The following is a 23,324-nucleotide window of genomic DNA, read 5'->3' as shown; positions in this document are numbered from 1 at the left end:
AAAAACTGGAAGATCATAGGGCTGAAATATTTTTTTTTTTTTTAACACATCAGCCGATTCCCACCAAGGAAGGGTGGTCCGAAAAAATAAAAACTTTCATCATCATTCACTACATCACTGTCTTGCCAGAGGGGTGATTTACACTACAGTTATAAAGCTGCAACATTAACACCCCTCCTTCAGAGTGCAGACACTGTACTTCCCATCTCAAGGACTCAAGTCTGGCCTGCCGGTTTCCCTGAATCCATTCATAAATGTTACTCTGCTCACACTCCAACAGCAAGTCAAGTATTAAAAACCATTTGTCTCCATTCACTCCTATCAAATATGCTCACGCATGCTTGCTGGAAGTCCAAGCCCCTCCCACACAAAACCTCCTTTACCCCCTCCCTCCAACCCTTCCTAGGCCGACCCCTACCCCACCTTCCCTCCACTACAGATTTATACACTCTTGAAGTCATTCTGTTTTGTTCCATTCTCTCTACATGTCTGAACCACCTCAACAACCCCTCCTCAGCCCTCTGGATAACAGTTTTGGTAATTCCACACCTATTTCTAATTTCCAAACTATGAATTCTCTGCATTATATTCACACCACACATTGCCCTTAGATGTGACATCTTCACTGCCTCCAGCCTCCTCCTCGTTGCAACATTCATCACCCATGCTTCACACCCATACAAGAGTGTTTGCACAACTATACTCTCATATATTCCCCTCTTTGCTTTTATGGACAAAGTTCTTTGTCTCCACAGACTCCTAACTGCACCACTCACCCTTTTCCCCTCATCAATTCTATGATTCACCTCAGCCTTCATAAACCCATCTGCTGAGACGTCCACTCCCAAATACATATCTAAATACATTCACCTCCCCCACACTCCCTCCCTGGGACCAATCTGATATCCAATCTTTCATCACCTAATCTTTTTATCCTCATAACCTTACTCTTTCCTATATTCACTTTTAATTTTCTTTTACATACGTACCAAATTCATCCACCAACCTCTGCAACTTCTCTTCAGAATCTCCCAAAAGCACAGTGTCATCAGCAAAGAGCAACTGTGACAACTCCCACTTTGTGTTTGATTCTTTATATTTTAACTTCACACCTCTTGCCAACACCCTTGCATTCACTTATCTTACAACCCCATCTATAAATATATTGAACAACCATGATGACATCACACATCCTTGTCTAAGGCCTACTATTAATAGGAAATAATCTCCCTCTCTCCTACATACTCTAACCAGAGCTTCACTATCCTCATAAAAACTCTTCACCTACCTCCTATACCATATACTTGCAACTTCTGCCACATTGTCCCTCTATCCACCCTGTCATATGCCTTTTCCAAATCCATAAATGTCACAAAAACCTCTTTACCCTTATCTAAGTACTGTACATCTATATATTTCACTGTAAACACTTGGTCTACACACCCCCCTATCTTTCCTAAAACCTAATTGTTCATCTGCTATCCAATTCTCCATCTTACTCTTAATTCTTTCAATAATAACTACCAAACACTTTACCAGGTATACTCAACCGACTTATTCCCCTATAATTTTTGCACCCTTTTTATCCCCTATGCCTTTATACAAAGGAACTATGCATGCTCTCTGCCAGTCCCTAGGTACCTTACCCCCTTCCATCCATTTATTAAATAATAGCACCAATCACTCCAAAACTATATCCCCACCTGCTTTTAACATTTTTATCTTTATCCCATCAATCCCAGCTGTCTTACCCCCTTTTATTCTACCCACTGCCTCAAAAACTTCCTCCCCCCACTCACAACTGGTTCTTCCTCACTCCTACAAGATGTTATTCCTCCTTGCCCTATACACAAAATCACAGCTTCCCTATCTTCATCAACATTTAACAATACCTCAAAATATTCCCTCCATCTTCCCGATACCTCTAACTCTCTATATAATAACTCTCCTCTCCTATTTTAAACTGCTAAATCCAATTGTTCCCTAGGCTTCCTCAACTTATTAATTAATCTCACTCCAAAAATTTTTCTTATTTTTAACAAAATTTGTTGATAACATCTCACCCACTCTCTCATTTGCTCTCTTTTTAGATTTCTTCACCACTCTCTTAACCTCTCTTTCTCTTCATATACTCTTCCCTCCTTACATCACTTCTACTTTGTAAAAACCTCTCATGCTAACTTTTTCTCCCTTACTACTCTCTTTACATCATCATTCCATCAATTGCTCTTCTTCCCTCCCGCACCCACTTTCCTGTAACCACAAACTTCTGCTGAACACTCTAACACTACATTCTTAAACCTACCCCATACATCTTTGACCCCAGTGCCTATATTCTCACTAGCCCATCTATCCTCCAATAGTTGTTTATATCTTACCCTAACTGCCTCTTCTTTTAGTTTATACACCTTCACCTCTCTCTTACTTGCTGCTTCTATTTTACTTGTATCCCATCTGATATATCTATGATCTGATATACCTGTGGCCCCTCTATAAACATTTACTTCCTGAAGTTTACTCAACAATCTTTTATCTACCAACACATAGTCCAACAAGCTACTGTCATTACGCCCTACATCATATCTTGTATACTTATTTATCCTCTTTTTTCTTAAAATACATATTACTTATAACTAAACCCCTTTCTATAAAAAAGTTAAATCAAAGGGATCCCATTATCATTTACACCTGGCACCCCAAACTTACCTACCACACCCTCTAAATGTTTCTCCTACTTTTGCATTTAGGTCCCCTACCACAATTACTCTCTTACTTGGTTCAAAGGTTCCTATACATTCGCTTAACATCTCCCAAAATCTCTCTCTCTCTCTCCTCTACACTCCTCTCTTCCCTAGGTGCATACACTCTTATTATGACCCACTTTTCACATCTGACCCTTATTTTAATCCACATCATGCTTGAATTTACACACTGATATTCCCTTTTCTCCTTCCATAACTGGTCCTTCAACATTATTGCTACTCCTTCCTTAGCTCTAACTCTCTCAGATAATACTGACTTAACCCTTAAACTGTCCAAACAAATTTACGTTCACATGCGTAGTGCTCCAAAAGTAGATTACGTTTTTTTACATATTTTCAAATATAACAAAAAAAAAAAGATCAGTTTTTTTACACGTTTTCAAATGTAAAAAAAAGAAAAGATCTACTTTTTTTACATACTTTCAAATGTTGAAAAAACGTAGATCTACGTTTGGACAGTTTAAGGGTTAATCCCATTTATTTCTCCCCACTGAAACTCGCCTACCCCCTTCAGCTTTGTTTCGCTTAGGGCCAGGACATCCAACTTTTTTTCATTCATAACATCAGCAATCATCTCTTTCTTATCATCTGCACTACATCCACGCACATTCAAGCATCCCAGTTTTATGAAGTTTTTCTTCTTCTCATTTTTAGTACATGTGTACAGGAGAAGGGGTTACTAGCCCATTGCTCCCGGCATTTTAGTTGCCTCAAACAACACGCATGGCTTACAGAGGTAAGATTCTGTTCCACTTCCCCATGGACAATAGAGAGAGAAAAAAGAACAAGAACTATTAAGAAAAAGAAGAAATAGCTGTAAGTCCATGAAGATGAGAGAACAAAGGCAAACAAGTGTAGACCAGAGGAACAGAATGGCCAAGGAATGACTGTGATATCACCACACCAAGAAGCATGAATGTGTATACCCAAGGAGCCTGTAGGAGTCACACTGACAATCTGATCCCCAGCATGGGCTACACAGTTCTGTAGAGGAGACCCAAAGGTGTGCCTGCATGATCATGAAATCTACACTAAATCATGTCTCACCTGGATGACCTATACTGAATATACAAGTATCTCACCTGGAAGACCTGTATTAAATATACAAGTGTCATATCTGGGAAACCTCCTACACTAAACATACTACAAGTGTCTCACCTGGAAGATCACCTGCACTGAACATACAACAAGTGTCTCACCTGGAAGATCACCTGCACTGAACATACAACAAGTGTCTCACCTGGAAGATCACCTGCACTGAACATACAACAAGAGTCTCACCTGGAAGACCTCCTGCACCAACTTCTTGATGCCCTCTTCATCATTAATTCTACGGATCATCTTCACACAGATCTCAGGAATTTTGATGAAATCCGGACATTCGAGACATATATCCTTTAAGATCTTGATAACACGTTTTCTTACACTAACACCCGTGTCCTGAGAGTATAATAAAATTTATCATTAGTTACGGTTCTCTCTGAATGTTATATAATAGGATTATAATATTCAATGTTAACAAAAAAAGTTACTTAGCTGATATATAACAGCAGATTTCATAAAAGAACAACAGACACTAATAATACTTTACCAATATTCTCGCAGAAATCATTTCATAATAAGTGTTAAGGACTTCTGGACGTGATAACACGAACTTCCCAACTAAATCAACAGCTGCTTCTCTGACAGAAGTTGAATGATCTAAAAAAGAGTGGTGTACACCTAGCTGCATGTCATTACGAGACAGAACTCCAGGATCCGCCTCAACTACCATAGTTAGGCACTTCATAGCCTTTGTGCGCACTGCGATAGCAGACTCCGTCAGTACTCTCAGAATCTATTGAAAAAATTAGATTGTACCAGTCTAAGTTAAAGTTTAAAAATTACATTTTAGCAATTAGATTTTCAAAGCAAATTCTAGTCTTTTAAACCTTATAAAACATTTTTTCAAAATAATGTGCAATGATCCCCACTGTTATAATTTATTCTACAATTATCAACCTTTCATGTTAGCTTTATGAAGAAGAAAAGTATAACTTAAATTTTATAAACTGCTGTAAGATGGCTATAGAACTATAAATACAACATATTATGAACTTATAATGCATAATACAGGTCCGCCATCACAAATCCGGCAATCAGTTATTCGGTTCCTTCAGTTATTCGGCACTAATTTTGGCTAGCATAATTTCAAATTTCCAGGGTCGCCACACCAACCTGCTGGTACTGTTTGGTGGCGCTACTTGCTGCACAAGTCATTCCAATTTCTTTTTCTCCATTTATTGTTTTAACCTGCTTACTTTTAGCCCTAGCCATGGTTCCAGTGAATAAAAGAAATGCTTCTCATTGTGTAAAGCACCTACACAGTACATTATCCATTAAAGATAAGGTGGCTTTGAAGCCACTGTCGGTTGTCATGAGCTCAGTCTCATGAAGCAGGAGAATATGCTTTATTATTACGCTAATATCAACACTACAGCTTATTTGCCTATCACAATTGATCTAATATGATATAAGAAACAATATAAATAACATAAAACATGTTAAATACTCCAGAATGAATAATATTTGGCATAATACTGAGCAGTTCGACGGAGGTATGAAGAGGATATGGTATACAAATACCATTCTCCTAGCCGTCTTGGGGGCTTATATTAGAGAAAACGGAGTGTAGCACAGGGCTAACTGTGATATACACTCGTACTGCACCATAAACCTGAAACAAAAAAGTTATTTTCTCTCTATAGATTATCATACATAGCAGCATGTGTGTAGAGAACCTAGGATAACCCAAAAAAGTCAGACAACGTGGCTTACTTCTAGTACCTGGCTTGGGTTAGCCATATATGATTTTTGGTAAATACTCATATCCCAGCCAGGGTAGAAACATTGGGCGTGTTTCTTTACACCTGTTGTCTATGTTCACCCATCAGTAAATGGATACCTGGGTGTTAGACAACTGCTGTGGGTGTCATCCTGGGACACTGACCTAATTTACTTGAAATACTCTGCATAACAAGCAGCTTTCTATATAACTGTATGTCACTGATGTCTGCTAGGCCTGTATATATTATTATTAGTTATTTTCTCAATTGTTTGTTGGGTTATCTTATTGAAACTTGGGCAATGTATGATGGAAAGATACTTCTTAATGTACACCAAAAATGAAAGAAATCAGTCCATAAATAGCGGAGTTCACTTCTCAGCCATTAGCGGCCTCTTTTTGTATGGTTATGGTTATATTCTCATTTTTTTGGTCTCATTTGATAGAATGAAAGATATATTACAGAAATAGATTTGATTTTGATTGCTTTCATGATGAAAAGTACCTTGAAATTGCACTCACAGTAGCGAAAATGTTCTATTCTTTAGCGAATCTCAAGAGTAAACAAATGACGTCACTGTCCAATACCTGTCTGCCTGCCAGTCCAAATTCCAATACAGAGTCAAGAATGGGTTGACATTATTTATACAATTATTACAATAATGCAGCAGTCTGCATAACAGTAAATCTTCTATTTTTCTTGTGAATAAAAATTCCAAATGGAAAGCAAGGGTCATATAGGAGTGGCCTGTAGCCGTGACTAATGAACAGAGAAAATGTTATTTTAGTGCCAGGAATGTCTGCATTGTTTATTCTGGACCCTATTTTGAAACTGGCATCTGTTGAAATTTGTGTGAAATTGGCCAAATTGCCAATTTCTGACCAATATATTGGGTTGTTGAAATAAGTGAATGGGCGGTTTCTTGTACGTACTCAGTCGACAGACTAGAAGTAAGTAAATAAGTAAGTTTATTCAGGTATACACAAATACAGTTACATAGATTATCATACATAGCAGCATATGTATACAGCAACTAGGATAACCCAAAAAAGTCAAAGTGACTTATTTCTGGTACCTGGCTTGGACTTGCCATATATGATTTTTGGTAAATATTTTTTTCTCAGTTGTTTGTTGGGCTATCTCATTGAAACTTGGGCAATGTATGATGGAAAGATGCTTCTTAACGTACACCAAAAATAAAAAAGATGGACGATAAATAAGGGAGTTCACTTCTCAGCCATTAGCCGCCTCTTTGTGGTATATTTTCGCTTGGTTTTTATGGTTGTATTCTCGTTTTTTTGGTCTCATTTGATAGAATGGAAGATATATTACAGACATAGACATGATTTTGATTGCTTTCATGACGAAGAGTACCTTGAAATTGACCTCAAAGTAGCGGAAATGTTTGATTTTTGCCGATGTTCAATGAACTTTGTGCAAGTCAAGTTGGTTAATTTTATTAAGTGTTTTCTAACCTAAGCACTTTGTAATCCATCAAACTCAGTAATCTGGCACACTACAGGTCCCAATGATGCTGGATTTGTGATGGAGGACCTGTATAGAAATAAGACATGTGAAACAATTAAGCATCTTTATTCCAATATATTTTGCCTACACAGCAGGCTTCATCAGTTGAAAACACAAGTGGCAAACAGAGAAAGTAGTAGCAGAGAGGTAAAGATGATGATCAGTTTGAGGTGGTCAGTCCTTCATCCTGGAGATCAGGAAGACAGCAAATTTAGTATCTACAATAGACTGCTCGATAACATGCAACCTTTTAATATGTTTTCAATCCAACACAGTTCCAAAATTATGGCATATTTTCTGTGAACATACTGTAAAATATCAGTTACATGGTGGAGTACACATAGGGAAAAATGTGGCACACGGCATCCTCTTTCCCTTCCGCTTGATAGTGAGCCTCAGAGCGAGTACATTGTCTTGAGGAGGAGGCCTACATAATGTACACAACCTCTCTCACACAGAGCTTCATTTGGAAGAGTCCAATAACACACTTCACCTGTGTTAGTGAATCAGCTTTGATATTTTCATCATCCCATCTGGTCTCTGGATAGTGACAATGGCACCCCACCTAACCTAACCACTACCAATGACCTGGCACACCACCACAGACTTGACATACCACCACCACCAGACCTAGCACACTACCACCACCACAGACCTGGCACACTACCATAACTACTCACCTGTTTAAGATACATATCAAAGCTCTGAGAGAATGGTCTTTTTGATGCCAAGTATCTGGTGATGAGCTCAGCATTTTCATAATCTATGTGGGTTTGCAGAGTCTGTGTCTTGGCTCCCGGTGACGCTGGTGGAAAGGCTGGTATCTAAAGCAATAAGCATGCTACATTAGTCATCAAAAAGGTCAAAATCCTCATAAAATCTTATTTTAATTCTTACCTTTTTATTCTCTGCCACGTATATATTCAAAATTTTTAATATAGTGTGTAGTAAAATAATGAAGCATTTCCCTATAAAATATCTTGAAAAAATTCCACAATAAATTATCACAATTTTTTTTTTCGACACGCCAGCCATCTCCCACCAAGGCAGGTTGGCTCAAAAAAAGAAACACTTCCACCATTATTCAACACTTTCACCATCATACACACATAATCACTGAAGAACAGGATGTGAGTGTGGGGGAGGTGTGTGAGGCATTACGTAGAATGAAAGGAGGTAAAGCAGCTGGAACTGATGGGATCATGACAGAAATGTTAAAAGCAGGGGGGGATATAGTGCTGGGGTGGTTGGTATTTTTGCTTAATAAATGTCTCATAAACACGCTAAGATAACAGGGATATCTTGCTACTCCTACTTACACTTTGGTCACACTTCACAGACACGCACATGCATATATATATATACATACATCTAGGTTTTTCTCCTTTTTCTAAATAGCTCTTGTTCTTTTTTATTTCTTCTATTGTCCATGGGGAAGTGGAAAAGAATCTTTCCTCCGTAAGCCATGCGTGTCGTATGAGGCGACTAAAATGCCGGGAGCAATGGGCTAGTAACCCCTTCTCCTGTATACAATTACTAAAAAAGAGAAGAAGAAAAACTTTATAAAACTGGGTTGCTTAAATGTGCGTGGATGTAGTGCGGATGACAAGAAACAGATGATTGCTGATGTTATGAATGAAAAGAAGTTGGATGTCCTGGCCCTAAGCGAAACAAAGCTGAAGGGGGTAGGAGAGTTTCAGTGGGGGGAAATAAATGGGATTAAATCTGGAGTATCTGAGAGAGTTAGAGCAAAGGAAGGGGTAGCAGTAATGTTAAATGATCAGTTATGGAAGGAGAAAAGAGAATATAAATGTGTAAATTCAAGAATTATGTGGATTAAAGTAAAGGTTGGATGCGAGAAGTGGGTCATAATAAGCGTGTATGCACCTGGAGAAGAGAGGAATGCAGAGGAGAGAGAGAGATTTTGGGAGATGTTAAGTGAATGTATAGGAGCCTTTGAACCAAGTGAGAGAGTAATTGTGGTAGGGGACTTGAATGCTAAAGTAGGAGAAACTTTTAGAGAGGGTGTGGTAGGTAAGTTTAGGGTGCCAGGTGTAAATGATAATGGGAGCCCTTTGATTGAACTTTGTATAGAAAGGGGTTTAGTTATAGGTAATACATATTTTAAGAAAAAGAGGATAAATAAGTATACACGATATGATGTAGGGCGAAATGACAGTAGTTTGTTGGATTATGTATTGGTAGATAAAAGACTGTTGAGTAGACTTCAGGATGTACATGTTTATAGAGGGGCCACAGATATATCAGATCACTTTCTAGTTGTAGCTACACTGAGAGTAAAAGGTAGATGGGATACAAGGAGAATAGAAGCATCAGGGAAGAGAGAGGTGAAGGTTTATAAACTAAAAGAGGAGGCAGTTAGGGTAAGATATAAACAGCTATTGGAGGATAGATGGGCTAATGAGAGCATAGGCAATGGGGTCGAAGAGGTATGGGGTAGGTTTAAAAATGTAGTGTTAGAGTGTTCAGCAGAAGTTTGTGGTTACAGGAAAGTGGGTGCAGGAGGGAAGAGGAGCGATTGGTGGAATGATGATGTAAAGAGAGTAGTAAGGGAGAAAAAGTTAGCATATGAGAAGTTTTTACAAAGTAGAAGTGATGCAAGGAGGGAAGAGTATATGGAGAAAAAGAGAGAGGTTAAGAGAGTGGTGAAGCAATGTAAAAAGAGAGCAAATGAGAGAGTGGGTGAGATGTTATCAACAAATTTTATTGAAAATAAGAAAAAGTTTTGGAGTGAGATTAACAAGTTAAGAAAGCCTAGAGAACAAATTGATTTGTCAGTTAAAAATAGGAGAGGAGAGTTATTAAATGGAGAGTTAGAGGTATTGGGAAGATGGAAGGAATATTTTGAGGAATTGTTAAATGTTGATGAAGATAGGGAAGCTGTGATTTCGTGTATAGGGCAAGGAGGAATAACATCTTGTAGGAGTGAGGAAGAGCCAGTTGTGAGTGTGGGGGAAGTTCGTGAGGCAGTAGGTAAAATGAAAGGGGGTAAGGCAGCCGGGATTGATGGGATAAAGATAGAAATGTTAAAAGCAGGTGGGGATATAGTTTTGGAGTGGTTGGTGCAATTATTTAATAAATGTATGGAAGAGGGTAAGGTACCTAGGGATTGGCAGAGAGCATGCATAGTTCCTTTGTATAAAGGCAAAGGGGATAAAAGAGAGTGCAAAAATTATAGGGGGATAAGTCTGTTGAGTGTACCTGGTAAAGTGTATGGTAGAGTTATAATTGAAAGAATTAAGAGTAAGACGGAGAATAGGATAGCAGATGAACAAGGAGGCTTTAGGAAAGGTAGGGGGTGTGTGGACCAGGTGTTTACAGTGAAACATATAAGTGAACAGTATTTAGATAAGGCTAAAGAGGTCTTTGTGGCATTTATGGATTTGGAAAAGGCGTATGACAGGGTGGATAGGGGGGCAATGTGGCAGATGTTGCAAGTGTATGGTGTAGGAGGTAGGTTACTGAAAGCAGTGAAGAGTTTTTACGAGGATAGTGAGGCTCAAGTTAGAGTATGTAGGAAAGAGGGAAATTTTTTCCCAGTAAAAGTAGGCCTTAGACAAGGATGTGTGATGTCACCGTGGTTGTTTAATATATTTATAGATGGGGTTGTAAGAGAAGTAAATGCGAGGGTCTTGGCAAGAGGCGTGGAGTTAAAAGATAAAGAATCACACACAAAGTGGGAGTTGTCACAGCTGCTCTTTGCTGATGACACTGTGCTCTTGGGAGATTCTGAAGAGAAGTTGCAGAGATTGGTGGATGAATTTGGTAGGGTGTGCAAAAGAAGAAAATTAAAGGTGAATACAGGAAAGAGTAAGGTTATGAGGATAACAAAAAGATTAGGTGATGAAAGATTGAATATCAGATTGGAGGGAGAGAGTATGGAGGAGGTGAACGTATTCAGATATTTGGGAGTGGACGTGTCAGCGGATGGGTCTATGAAAGATGAGGTGAATCATAGAATTGATGAGGGAAAAAGAGTGAGTGGTGCACTTAGGAGTCTGTGGAGACAAAGAACTTTGTCCTTGGAGGCAAAGAGGGGAATGTATGAGAGTATAGTTTTACCAACACTCTTATATGGGTGTGAAGCGTGGGTGATGAATGTTGCAGCGAGGAGAAGGCTGGAGGCAGTGGAGATGTCATGTCTGAGGGCAATGTGTGGTGTGAATATAATGCAGAGAATTCGTAGTTTGGAAGTTAGGAGGAGGTGCGGGATTACCAAAACTGTTGTCCAGAGGGCTGAGGAAGGGTTGTTGAGGTGGTTCGGATATGTAGAGAGAATGGAGCGAAACAGAATGACTTCAAGAGTGTATCAGTCTGTAGTGGAAGGAAGGCGGGGTAGGGGTCGGCCTAGGAAGGGTTGGAGGGAGGGGTAAAGGAGGTTTTGTGTGCGAGGGGCTTGGACTTCCAGCAGGCATGCGTGAGCGTGTTTGATAGGAGTGAATGGAGACAAATGGTTTTTAATACTTGACGTGCTGTTGGAGTGTGAGCAAAGTAACATTTATGAAGGGATTCAGGGAAACCGGCAGGCCGGACTTGAGTCCTGGAGATGGGAAGTACAGTGCCTGCACTCTGAAGGAGGGGTGTTAATGTTGCAGTTTAAAAACTGTAGTGTAAAGCACCCTTCTGGCAAGACAGTGATGGAGTGAATGATGGTGAAAGTTTTTCTTTTTCGGGCCACCCTGCCTTGGTGGGAATCGGCCGGTGTGATAATAAAAAAAAAAAAAAAAAGTATGAAAGAGGGGAAGGTACCTAGGGATTGGCAGAGAGCATGTATAGCCCCTTTATATAAAGGGAAGGGGGACAAAAGAGATTGTAAAAATTATAGAGGAATAAGTTCACTGAGTATACCAGTATATATTTTTATATAGCCAGACTTGAGTCCTGGAAATGGGAAGTACAATGCCTGCACTCTAAAGGAGGGGTTTGGGATATTAGCAGTTTGGAGGGATATGTTGTGTATCTTTATACGTATATGCTTCTAAACTGTTGTGTTCTGAGCACCTCTGCAAAAACAGTGATTATGTGTGAGGTGAAAATGTTGAATGATGATGAAAGTACAGTGGACCCCCGCATAACTATCACCTCCCAATGCGACCAATTATGTAAGTGTATTTATGTAAGTGCGTTTGTACGTGTATGTTTGGAGGTCTGAAATGGACTAATCTACTTCTCAATATTCCTTATGGGAACAAATTCAGTCAGTACTGGCACCTGAACATACTTCTGGAATGATAAAATATCGTTAACCGGGGGTCCACTGTATTTTCTTTTTGGGGATTTTCTTTCTTTTTTGGGTCACCCTGCCTCGGTGGGAGACGGCCGACTTGTTGAAAAAAAAAAAAAAAAAAGGAAAAGTGTACGGTAGGGTTATTATTGAAAGAATTGGAGGCCAGACAGAATGTAGGATTGTGGATGAGCAAGGAGGATTTAGAGTGGGTAGGGGATGTGCAGATCAGGTGTTTACATTGAAACATATATGTGAACAGTATTTAGATAAAAGTAAGGAAGTTTTTATTGCATTTATGGATTTAGAAAAGGCATATCAGAGTGGATAGGGGAGTAATGTGGCAGATGTTGCAAGTATATGGAATAGGTAGTAAGTTACTAAATGCTGTAAAGAGTTTTTATAAGGATAGTGAGGCTCAGGTTAGGGTGTGTAAAACAGAGGAAGGCTACTTCCCAGTAAAAGTAAGTCTTAGACAGGGATGTGTAATGTCACCATGGTTGTTTAATATATTTATAAATGAAGTTGTAAAAGAAGTAAATGCTAGGGTGCTCGGGAGAGGGGTGGGATTAAATTATGGGGAATCAAATACAAAATGGGAATTGACACAATTACTTTTTGCTGATGACACTGCTTATGGGAGATTCTAAAGAAAAATTGCAAAGGTTAGTAGACAACTTTGGGAGTGTGTGTAAAGGTAGAAGGTTGAAAGTGAACATAGAAAAGAGTAAGGTGATGAGGGTAACATATGATTTAGATAAAGAAAAATTGGATATCAAATTGGGGAGGAGTATGGAAGAAGTGAATGTTTTCAGATATTTGGGAGTTGACGTGTCAGCGGATGGATTTATGAAGGATGAGGTTAATCATAGAATTGATGAAGGGAAAAAGGCAAGTGGTGCGTTGAGGTATAGGTGTAGACAAAAAACGTTATCTATGGAGGCAAAGAAGGGAATGTATGAAAGTATAGTAGTACCAACACTCTTATATGGGTGTGAAGCTTGGGTTGTAAATGCTGCAGCGAGGTGGCGGTTGGAGGCAGTGGAGATATCCTGTCTAAGGGCAATGTGTGGTGTGAATATTATGCAGAAAATTCGGAGTGTGGAAATTAGGAGAAGGTGTGGAGTTAATAAAAGTAGTAGTCAGAAGGCTAAAGAGGGGTTGTTGAGGTGGTTTGGTCATTTAGAGAGAATGGATCAAAGTAGAATAACATGGAAAGCGTATAAATCTGAAGGAGAAGGAAGGCGGGGTAGGGGTCGCCCTCGAAAAGGTTGGAGGGAGAGGGGTAAAGGAGGTTTTGTGGGCGAGGGGCTTGGACTTCCAGCAAGCGTGCGCGAGCGTGTTAGATAGGAGTGAATGGAGACGAATGGTATTTGGGACCTGACGAGCTGTTGAAGTGTGAGCAGGGTAATATTTAGTGAACTGATTCAGGGAAACTGGTTATTTTTACATAACCGGACTTGAGTCCTGGAAATGGAAAGTACAATGCTTGCACTTAAAAAGAGGGGTTTGGGATATTGGCAGTTTGTAGGGATATGTTATGTATCTTTATACGTATATGCTTCTAAACTGTTGTATTCTGAGCACCTCTGCAAAAACAGTGATTATGTGTGAGTGATGTGAAAGTGTTGAATGATGAAAGTATTTTCTTTTTGGGGATTTTCTTTCTTTTTTGGGTCACCCTGCCTCGGTGGGAGACGGCCAACTTGTTGAGAAAAAAAAAAAAGCACAATCACTGTCTTATCAATTTTTTTTTATCAGAATTTATTATTAGTTAATACACCACACAAAGATACAAAACTTGCTGAAGATAAATTAATTTTCTACTGTTTATCACAATGTTACAGCTGATACATCAACTGGATACCCAGGCACTAGTGCAGCTGCTAGATGCAATACACTCACACTGGATATACATCTAATACATCAACTTGATACCCAGGACTGGTGAAGCTAATAGGTAAACCAGAGGGTTGCCTATAGCATCAGACAACATAAGCCAGTAATTAATCAAAGTTCAAAAACTTCATCAGTGAGAAACAGATTATCTAGATGCATTGATATGCTTTTTTTTTTTTAACAAGTCGGCCATCTTCTACCGAGGCAGGGTGATATACATCAGTATAATTTCAGTGTCTGAATGGCTGAACCTTCAGTGTAGCTGATTAAACTACACATTTAATAAACCCATCACTAACCACTGAGGGATGAAGAGCAAGAGGGGCACTGGTCCAACACACATACTTTTTTTTTTTTTAACAAGTCAGCTGTTTCCCACCGAGGCAGTGTGACCCAAAAGAAAGAAAAACTCAAAACGGAAAAAAAAACTTTCAGCGTTATTCAACACTTTCATCATCATTCATACATAATCACTGTCTCTGCAGAAGCACTCAGTTACGACAGCTTAAACGTCCCTCCAAACTGTCAATATCCCAAACCCATCCTTTAATTGCAGGCACTGTACTTTCCACTTCCAGGATGCAATGCTGGTTATCCAGTTTCCCTGAATCCCTTCACAAAACATTACCTTGCTCACAGTCCAACAGCTCGTCAGGTGCGAAAAACCATTCATCTCTCCAATCACTCCTATCAAACAAGCTTACATACACTTGCTAGAAGTCCAAGCCCCTCACCCACAAAACCACCTTTACCCCCTCCCTCAACCCTTTTCAGGGACAACCCCTACCCCACCTTCCTTCTACAGATTTATACGCTCTCCCAAGTCATTCTTTGTTCCATTCTTATTAAATGACCAAACTACCTCAACAGCCCCTCTTCAGCCTCACTAATACTTTCAGTAACTCCATACCTCCTCCTAATTTCCACACTACAAATTCTCTGCATAATATTTACACCACACACTGCCCTTAGACAGGACATCTCCACTGCCTCTTCCCTGTAGCATTTACAACCCAGGCTTCATACCAATATAAGTGTTGGTACCACTGTACTCTTGAGGACTCTCTTCTTTGCCTCCATGGATACCTCAATGCACCACTCACCTTTTCTTCTTCATCTATGGTTAACCTCATCCTTCATAAACCCATCCACTGACAAGTCAACTATGAAATATCTGAAAACAGTCACTTCTTCCATACTCCCTGCCTCCAATGTTTACATGGAGTTTACCTGGAGAGGGTTTCAGGGGTCAACGCCCTCGCGGCTCAGTCTGAGACCAGGCCTCGTGGTGAATCAGGGTCTGATCAACCAGGCTGTTACTGCTGACCACACACAAAATGACGTACAAATAACAGCCCAGCTGGTCAGGTACTGACTTAAGGCGCTTGTCCTGTGCCTTTCTTGAAGACAACAAGGGATCTATTGGTAATCTCCCTTATGTATGCTGGGAGGCAGTTGAACAGTTTTGTGCTCCAGACACTTATTGTGTTGTCTCAGTGTACTCGTGGCACCTCTGCTTGTCATTGAGGGAATGTTGCATCTCCTGACAAGTCTTTTGCTTTCATAGGGAGTGATTTTCGTGTGCAAGTTTGGTACTAATCCCTCTAGGATTTTCCAAGTATACATTATCATGCATCTCTCTCGCCTGCATTCCAGGGAATACAAATCAAGGGCCTTCAACAGTTCCCAGTAATTTATGTGCCTTATTGTACTTGTGTGTGCCATGAAAGTTATTTGTACACTCTCCAGGTCAGCAATTTTGCCTGCATTGAAGGGGGCAGTTAGTGTACAGCAGTATTCCAGTCTAGAGAGAACAAGCAATTTGAAGAGAATCATCACGGGCTTGGCATCCCTAGTTTTGAAGATTCTCATTATCCATCCTACCATATTCCTAGATGATGTGGTAGATACATTGTTGTGGTCTTTGAAGGCAAAATCCTCTGACATTATCACTCTCAGGTCCTTCACATTACTTTTCGCTCTATTGTATAGTTAGAATTTGTCGTATATCCTGATTACAGTTTTAATTTCCTCACATCTGAGAAGTTGAAATTTCCTTCAGTGAACTTCATATAGATAAATTAGACACAGGTGCAACTCTTGGGTATCTTTATTGAGGAAACGTTTTGCCACACAGTGGCTTCATCAGTCCATACAAAGGAGAAACTTGAAGAACAGGAGGAGAATGAGGTAATCAGTCCCTCAGCCTTGAGTCTATGTGGTCAGTCCATCAATCGATGTGGCCTGACCACATCGACTCAAGGCTGAGGGACTGATTACCTCATTCTCCTCCTGTTCTTCAAGTTTCTCCTTTGTATGAACTGATGAAGCCACTGTGTGGCAAAACGTTTCCTCAATAAAGATACCCAAGAATTGCACCTGTGTCTAAATTATCAATGTGTCGGTTCTCTGAACCATTGATCTACAACTTCATATAGTTTTGAAAGGCCCATTTGAAGATTTGGTTGATGTCCGGTTGGAGTCTTACAGTGTCTTCGATGGAGGTCACTGTCATGGCAATCCGGGTGTCATCCATAAAGGAAGATACGGATGGCTTACATGTCTGTCTATGTCAGATATGAGGATGAGGAATAGAATGTGATATCCAATTTTTCTTTATCTAAATCGTTTGATACCCTCACCTATCTATGTTCACTTTTGACTTTACCTTCACATACCCTCCCAAACTTGTCCACTAACTTTTGCAACTTTTATTTAGAATCCCCCAAAAGCAAAGTATCATCAGCAAGAAGTAACTGTCAATTCTCATTTTGTATTTGATTCTCCATAATTTAATCCCATCCCTCTCCCCAATACCCTAGCATTTACTGTTATTACAACCCCATCTACAAATCTACAATATGTTAAACAATCATGGTGATATTACACATCCTTGTCTAAAACCTACTTTTACTAGAAAGTAGTCTCCCTCTCCCCTACACACCCTAACCTGAGCCTCACTATCCTCATAAAAACTCTTTACAAAGTTTATCGAGAAATAAGAGAGATTTGGGCATATTTTGAACAAAATCACAAGTTTTATTAAAAAATCATTTCAGCATTTCTCTGTTTACTGATTTAAAGGTATTTTTCAAGTTATCAAGTGACACGTAGGAGTAACTTTTTATTTCATGTAAGTGTTCCTCCAAAGACAATCTTTTGTTAATACTGATGAATTTTAACTGAAATATCAAAAGTTCTTAAATCTTGGTACTAAGCCAAATGTACAACAGCCTTAAATTAAAATAAGATTTTTTTTTACCTGTTCTCTTTACTTCCCAGTGTTACTTAACATTCTAAGTATGAAAGATCTTCAAAAAATATATATATGATTTATGAAATGATAATGCTTGAGGTCACTGGAAAACACTGGATGCAATATTGTAACTTAAAAAAGAAATAAATCATTAAATACTAAGTTTTAGCATGATACCTTAGTGAGAAGAAATAACTTCCTTTTTTCTGCTAGCTGTGTAACCTCTGCCACTAGAGCTTCATCTACCTGCCCCACTTTCTTCCCTCCTTCTTCATCCTCGGATTCTTCAGTGGTTTCTTCTTCACTTTCATCAGCTTGTACAAAAGCAGGAAAAAATAATTAGTGATATTACATAAAGAAAATACAGTACAAAACTTTACCAATACATGCTATAAATTCAGAACTGACTCAAGTATATCCGTCTCCTTTTGTTTAAATTACCTTTTCTCTTTCTCTTCTTTTTATTGTGACTCCCTGATTTTCTTGCGCTAGGCTGTGGTAGAGGTCCCTGCTTTTGTCGCATGATCTCTGAGAATGCTTCTCTATACCACTGACCAATAAAAAAGTGTCTAGCATGGAGGAGGGCAGATTCACTTCCAGAATTGACGGCCAACCAGTCTAAGAGCACACGTTGCAGGAACATCGTCCGCTCCTCTTCCTCATCTGATGGTCTTTCATTTTCCTTGAATTTATCACTTCCACTCTTCTGTTTTGAACAAGACAATATACAGAATACCATACATTAATTACCATTTTAAATTTAAAAAATCATAACTTAGTTAAATACTAATGGTTAATAATAAAAATAATAATGAAATATTAATAAAATAAAATAATAATTAATAAAAGAATAATACTCCATGGGGAAAGAGGAGAAGAATCCTTCCTCCATAAGCCATACATGTCATAAGAGGCAACTAAAATGCTAGGAGCTAGGGGGCTAGTAACCCCTTCTCCTGTATAAATTACTTAGTAAAGAGAAGAAAAAGTTATTTCTTCTTTTTTGGGTCGTCCTGTCTTGGTAGGACATGGCCAGTGTAAAAAAAAAAAAAAAAAAAAAAAAGTAATTAAAATGGAGCTAAAGAAGGAGTAGCAATAATGTTGAAGGATAAGCTATGGCAGGAAAAGAGGGACTATAAATGTATTAATTCAAGGATTATGTGGAGTAAAATAAAGATTGGATGTGAAAAGTGGGTTATAATAAGCGTGTATGCACCTGGAGAAGAGAGAAGTGTAGAGGAGAGAGAGAGATTTTGGGAAATGTTGAGTGAATGCGTGGGGAGTTTTGAATCAAGTGTGAGAGTAATGGTGGTTGGGGATTTCAATGCTAAAGTGGGTAAAAATGTTATGGAGGGAGTAGTAGGTAAATTTGGGGTGCCAGGGGTAAATGTAAATGGGGAGCCTTTAATTGAGCTATGTGTAGAAAGAAATTTGGTAATAAGTAATACATATTTTATGAAAAAGAGGATAAATAAATATACAAGGTATGATGTAGCACGTAATGAAAGTAGTTTATTAGATTATGTATTGGTGGATAAAAGGTTGATGGGTAGGCTCCAGGATGTACATGTTTATAGAGGGGCAACTGATATATCGGATCATTATTTAGTTGTAGCTACAGTTAGAGTAAGAGGTAGATGGGAAAAGAGGAAGGTGGCAACAACAAGTAAGAGGGAGGTGAAAGTGTATAAACTAAGGGAGGAGGAAGTTCGGGCGAGATATAAGCGACTATTGGCAGAAAGGTGGGATAGTGCAAAGATGAGTAATGGGGGGGTTGAAGAGGGTTGGAATAGTTTTAAAAATGCAGTATTAGAATGTGGGGCAGAAGTTTGTGGTTATAGGAGGGTGGGTGCAGGAGGAAAGGGGAGTGATTGGTGGAATGATGAAGTAAAGGGTGTGATAAAAGAGAAAAAGGTAGCTTATGAGAGGTTTTTACAAAGCAGAAGTGTTATAAGAAGAGCAGAATATATGGAGAGTAAAAGAAAGGTAAAGAGAGTGGTGAGAGAGTGCAAAAGGAGAGCAGATGATAGAGTGGGAGAGGCACTGTCAAGAAATTTTAATGAAAATAAGAAAAAATTTTGGAGTGAGTTAAACAAGTTAAGAAAGCCAAGGGAAAATATGGATTTGTCAGTTAAAAACAGAGTAGGGGAGTTAGTAGATGGGGAGATGGAGGTATTAGGTAGATGGCGAGAATATTTTGAGGAACTTTTAAATGTTAAGGAAGAAACAGAGGCAGTAATTTCATGCACTGGTCAGGGAGGTATACCATCTTTTAGGAGTGAAGAAGAGCAGAATGTAAGTGTGGGGGAGGTACGTGAGGCATTACGTAAAATGAAAGGGGGTAAAGCAGCTGGTACTGATGGGATCATGACAGAAATGTTAAAAGCAGGGGGGGATATAGTGTTGGAGTGGTTGGTACTTTTGTTCAATAAATGTATGAAAGAGGGGAAGGTACCTAGGGATTGGCGGAGAGCATGTATAGTCCCTTTATATAAAGGGAAAGGGGACAAAAGAGACTGTAAAAATTATAGAGGAATAAGCTTACTGAGTATACCAGGAAAAGTGTACGGTAGGGTTATAATTGAAAGAATTAGAGGTAAGACAGAATGTAGGATTGCGGATGAGCAAGGAGGTTTCAGAGTGGGTAGGGGATGTGTAGATCAAGTGTTTACATTGAAGCATATATGTGAACAGTATTTAGATAAAGGTAGGGAAGTTTTTATTGCATTTATGGATTTAGAAAAGGCATATGATAGAGTGGATAGAGGAGCAATGTGGCAGATGTTGCAAGTATATGGAATAGGTGGTAAGTTATTAAATGCTGTAAAGAGTTTTTATGAAGATAGTGAGGCTCAGGTTAGGGTGTGTAGAAGAGAGGGAGACTATTTCCCGGTAAAAGTAGGTCTTAGACAGGGATGTGTAATGTCACCATGGTTGTTTAATATATTTATAGATGGGGTTGTTAAGGAAGTAAATGCTAGGGTGTTTGGGAGAGGGGTGGGATTAAATTATGGGGAATCAAATTCAAAATGGGAATTGACACAGTTACTTTTTGCTGATGATACTGTGCTTATGGGAGATTCTAAAGAAAAATTGCAAAGGTTAGTGGATGAGTTTTGGAATGTGTGTAAAGGTAGAAAGTTGAAAGTGAACATAGAAAAGAGTAAGGTGATGAGGGTGTCAAATGATTTAGATAAAGAAAAATTGGATATCAAATTGGGGAGGAGGAGTATGGAAGAAGTGAATGTTTTCAGATACTTGGGAGTTGACGTGTCGGCGGATGGATTTATGAAGGATGAGGTTAATCATAGAATTGATGAGGGAAAAAAGGTGAGTGGTGCGTTGAGGTATATGTGGAGTCAAAAAACGTTATCTATGGAGGCAAAGAAGGGAATGTATGAAAGTATAGTAGTACCAACACTCTTATATGGGTGTGAAGCTTGGGTGGTAAATGCAGCAGCGAGGAGACGGTTGGAGGCAGTGGAGATGTCCTGTTTAAGGGCAATGTGTGGTGTAAATATTATGCAGAAAATTCGGAGTGTGGAAATTAGGAGAAGGTGTGGAGTTAATAAAAGGGAGGTGGTTTTAAAAAATAATTAAAATTAAGTACTGATGATATTACAGCATCTGGAAGAAGTTACCAAAGAAGGTTAAAAAAAAAAAATACACCAGAGAATACCAATGACAAACCTTTGACCAGTTTCAAGGGATCTTCTACCCTTCCAGATCAGCCTGAGGCCAGTCTTCCTTGCTGACTACCTGGTCAACCAGGCTGTTTATACTAGAGGTCCATAGGCCTATATACACAATGGAACCTAAATGAATAAGACTATTTCACTTGATAATGTAGTGATCTAGTATCCTCTTGAAAACTTTTTTTTGTTCCTGCAAAAACTTTTCATACCTGCTAGTACATTATAGGTTTTTTATTATCTGGAGAGTAGGGATGAAAGGAACAATTTATAGGGTGGAGGAGGGAGTCTTGAGATAGGTGGGTAATAAAGTATAACTGCAGCAAGAATAGAGAAGAAAAAGGAGTATAAATATGGGGTGCATGGAAGGAGAGGCAGAAACCATCTCAGGAAGAATTGGAAAGAAGATAATGAAGGAAGATTTGAGTAGTAGGAATTTGAGTATCCAGCAAGTAGGCGAGAGCATGCAGGACTGGAGTGGTTTTCCACATTTGACATTTGATCGGGGAGTGAGGAAAGTAATATCTATGAAGGGATTCAGGGAAAATGGTTAGTTGGACTTGCATTCTAGAGGGAAGAAGTACAATGCCTATACTCTTGAGGATTGGTGGTGCTGCTGCAGTTTGGAGGGTCACTAATATGTGATGTTGAAAAATTAGTGGTGAATGCATTTCCTTCTTTGTGTCTCCCTACCTAGGTGATAATTGTATGATATGGTTTTGGTTAAATTGGAAGACAAACAAAATGTAGAGACAGTGCACACAGACTTTGAAAAAGTCGTCAACATGGGCAATTGTGGTGTAATAGAATGCAAAATACATAACTGGAAAAGTGGGCAGATGGAAATTCAACTTTCCAGCAAGCAGACCTTAAATAACAGAAAACACAGTACAATAAAAGGCTGGCATAGTGCAAAGCTCTGCTCCCCAAGGAACAGTAATTGCCCCCATTTCTCTTATTCTCTTATCTGACAGAGATACACACATAAATCACAGCATAGTATTAACTTTTGCAGGCAATGCTAGAATCTATACGAGAACACAGCAAATTTTTAAGTCATCTGGTGGGCCACTGAAAACATGATGTTGAATAAGGATAAATTTAGTTACTCGACTACAGAAAAACCGAGGAAACAGACTTGATTATACCTTAATGATAGCAGTCAGGAGATGTATGCATGTTTGATATCAAGAAAAACGAACAGTGAAAGGCAAACAAGTGTCTTATTATTGGCAGCGACTTCAAATGTAGTTACGTAAACTTACCATAAACACAATCCTAATCTATCTATCTTATGAACCTTGATACCAAGCTTTAGGCTAATTCATCATGAGAAATTTTATAATTTATTGATCAAAACTTTTTTTTTTAAACACATCGGCCGTTTCCCACCGAGGCTGGGTGACCCAAAAAGAAAGAAAAACCCAAAAAGAACGAAAAATACTTTCATCGTCATTCAACACTTTCACGAACACTCAAAGGCGCTCAGATACAACAGCTTAGAAGTCCCTCCAAACTGCCAATATCCCAAACCCCCTCCTTTAAAGTGTAGGCATTGTACTTCCTATTTCCAGGACTCAAGTCCGGCTAACGGGTTCCCCTGAATCCCTTCATAAAATATTACCTTGCTCACACTCCAATAGTTTGTCAGGTCTCAAAAACCATTCATCTCCATTCACTCCTACCTTACAAGCTCATGCATGCTTGCTGGAAATCCAAGCCCCTCACCCACAAAACCTCCTTTACCCACTCCCTCCAACCTCTTCAAGGATGACCCTTACCCCACCTTCCTTCCCATACAGATTTATACACTCTCCAAGTCATTTTACTTTGTTCCATTCTTTCTAAATGACCAAACCACCTCAACAACACCTCTTCAGCCCTCTGACTAATACTTTAATAACTCCACACCTTTTCCTAGTTTCCACACTTCGAATTCTCTGCATATTTACACCACACATTGCCCTTAGACATGACATCTCCACTGCCTCCAGCCACCTCCTCACTGCAGCATTTACAACCCAAGCTTCACACCCATATAAGAGTGTTGGTACTACTATACTTTCATACATTCCCTTCTTTGCCTCCATAGATAACGTTTTTTGTCTCCACATATAC

At 39.1% G+C, this 23,324-nt stretch overlaps 1 protein-coding gene across 1 annotated transcript in view; it reads right to left on the bottom strand.

Annotated features, from left to right (window-relative positions):
* The window catches only part of Nipped-B (Nipped-B cohesin loading factor), a gene marked incomplete in the record, with an annotated part of 502,160 nt that overhangs the window by 198,782 nt on the left and 280,054 nt on the right, over positions 1–23,324 (bottom strand). The window contains 5 exon segments of the mRNA XM_070089404.1: positions 4,044–4,202; positions 4,354–4,599; positions 7,795–7,938; positions 17,692–17,828; positions 17,956–18,220. Of these exon segments, the coding sequence (XP_069945505.1) occupies positions 4,044–4,202; positions 4,354–4,599; positions 7,795–7,938; positions 17,692–17,828; positions 17,956–18,220 (951 nt within the window).

The sequence above is a fragment of the Cherax quadricarinatus genome, chromosome 2, assembly GCF_038502225.1.
Source record: "Cherax quadricarinatus isolate ZL_2023a chromosome 2, ASM3850222v1, whole genome shotgun sequence".
NCBI classification, from domain to species: domain Eukaryota; kingdom Metazoa; phylum Arthropoda; class Malacostraca; order Decapoda; family Parastacidae; genus Cherax; species Cherax quadricarinatus.
The sequence above is the reverse complement of the archived record's forward strand: the minus strand, read 5'-3'. Positions and strand labels throughout refer to the sequence as shown.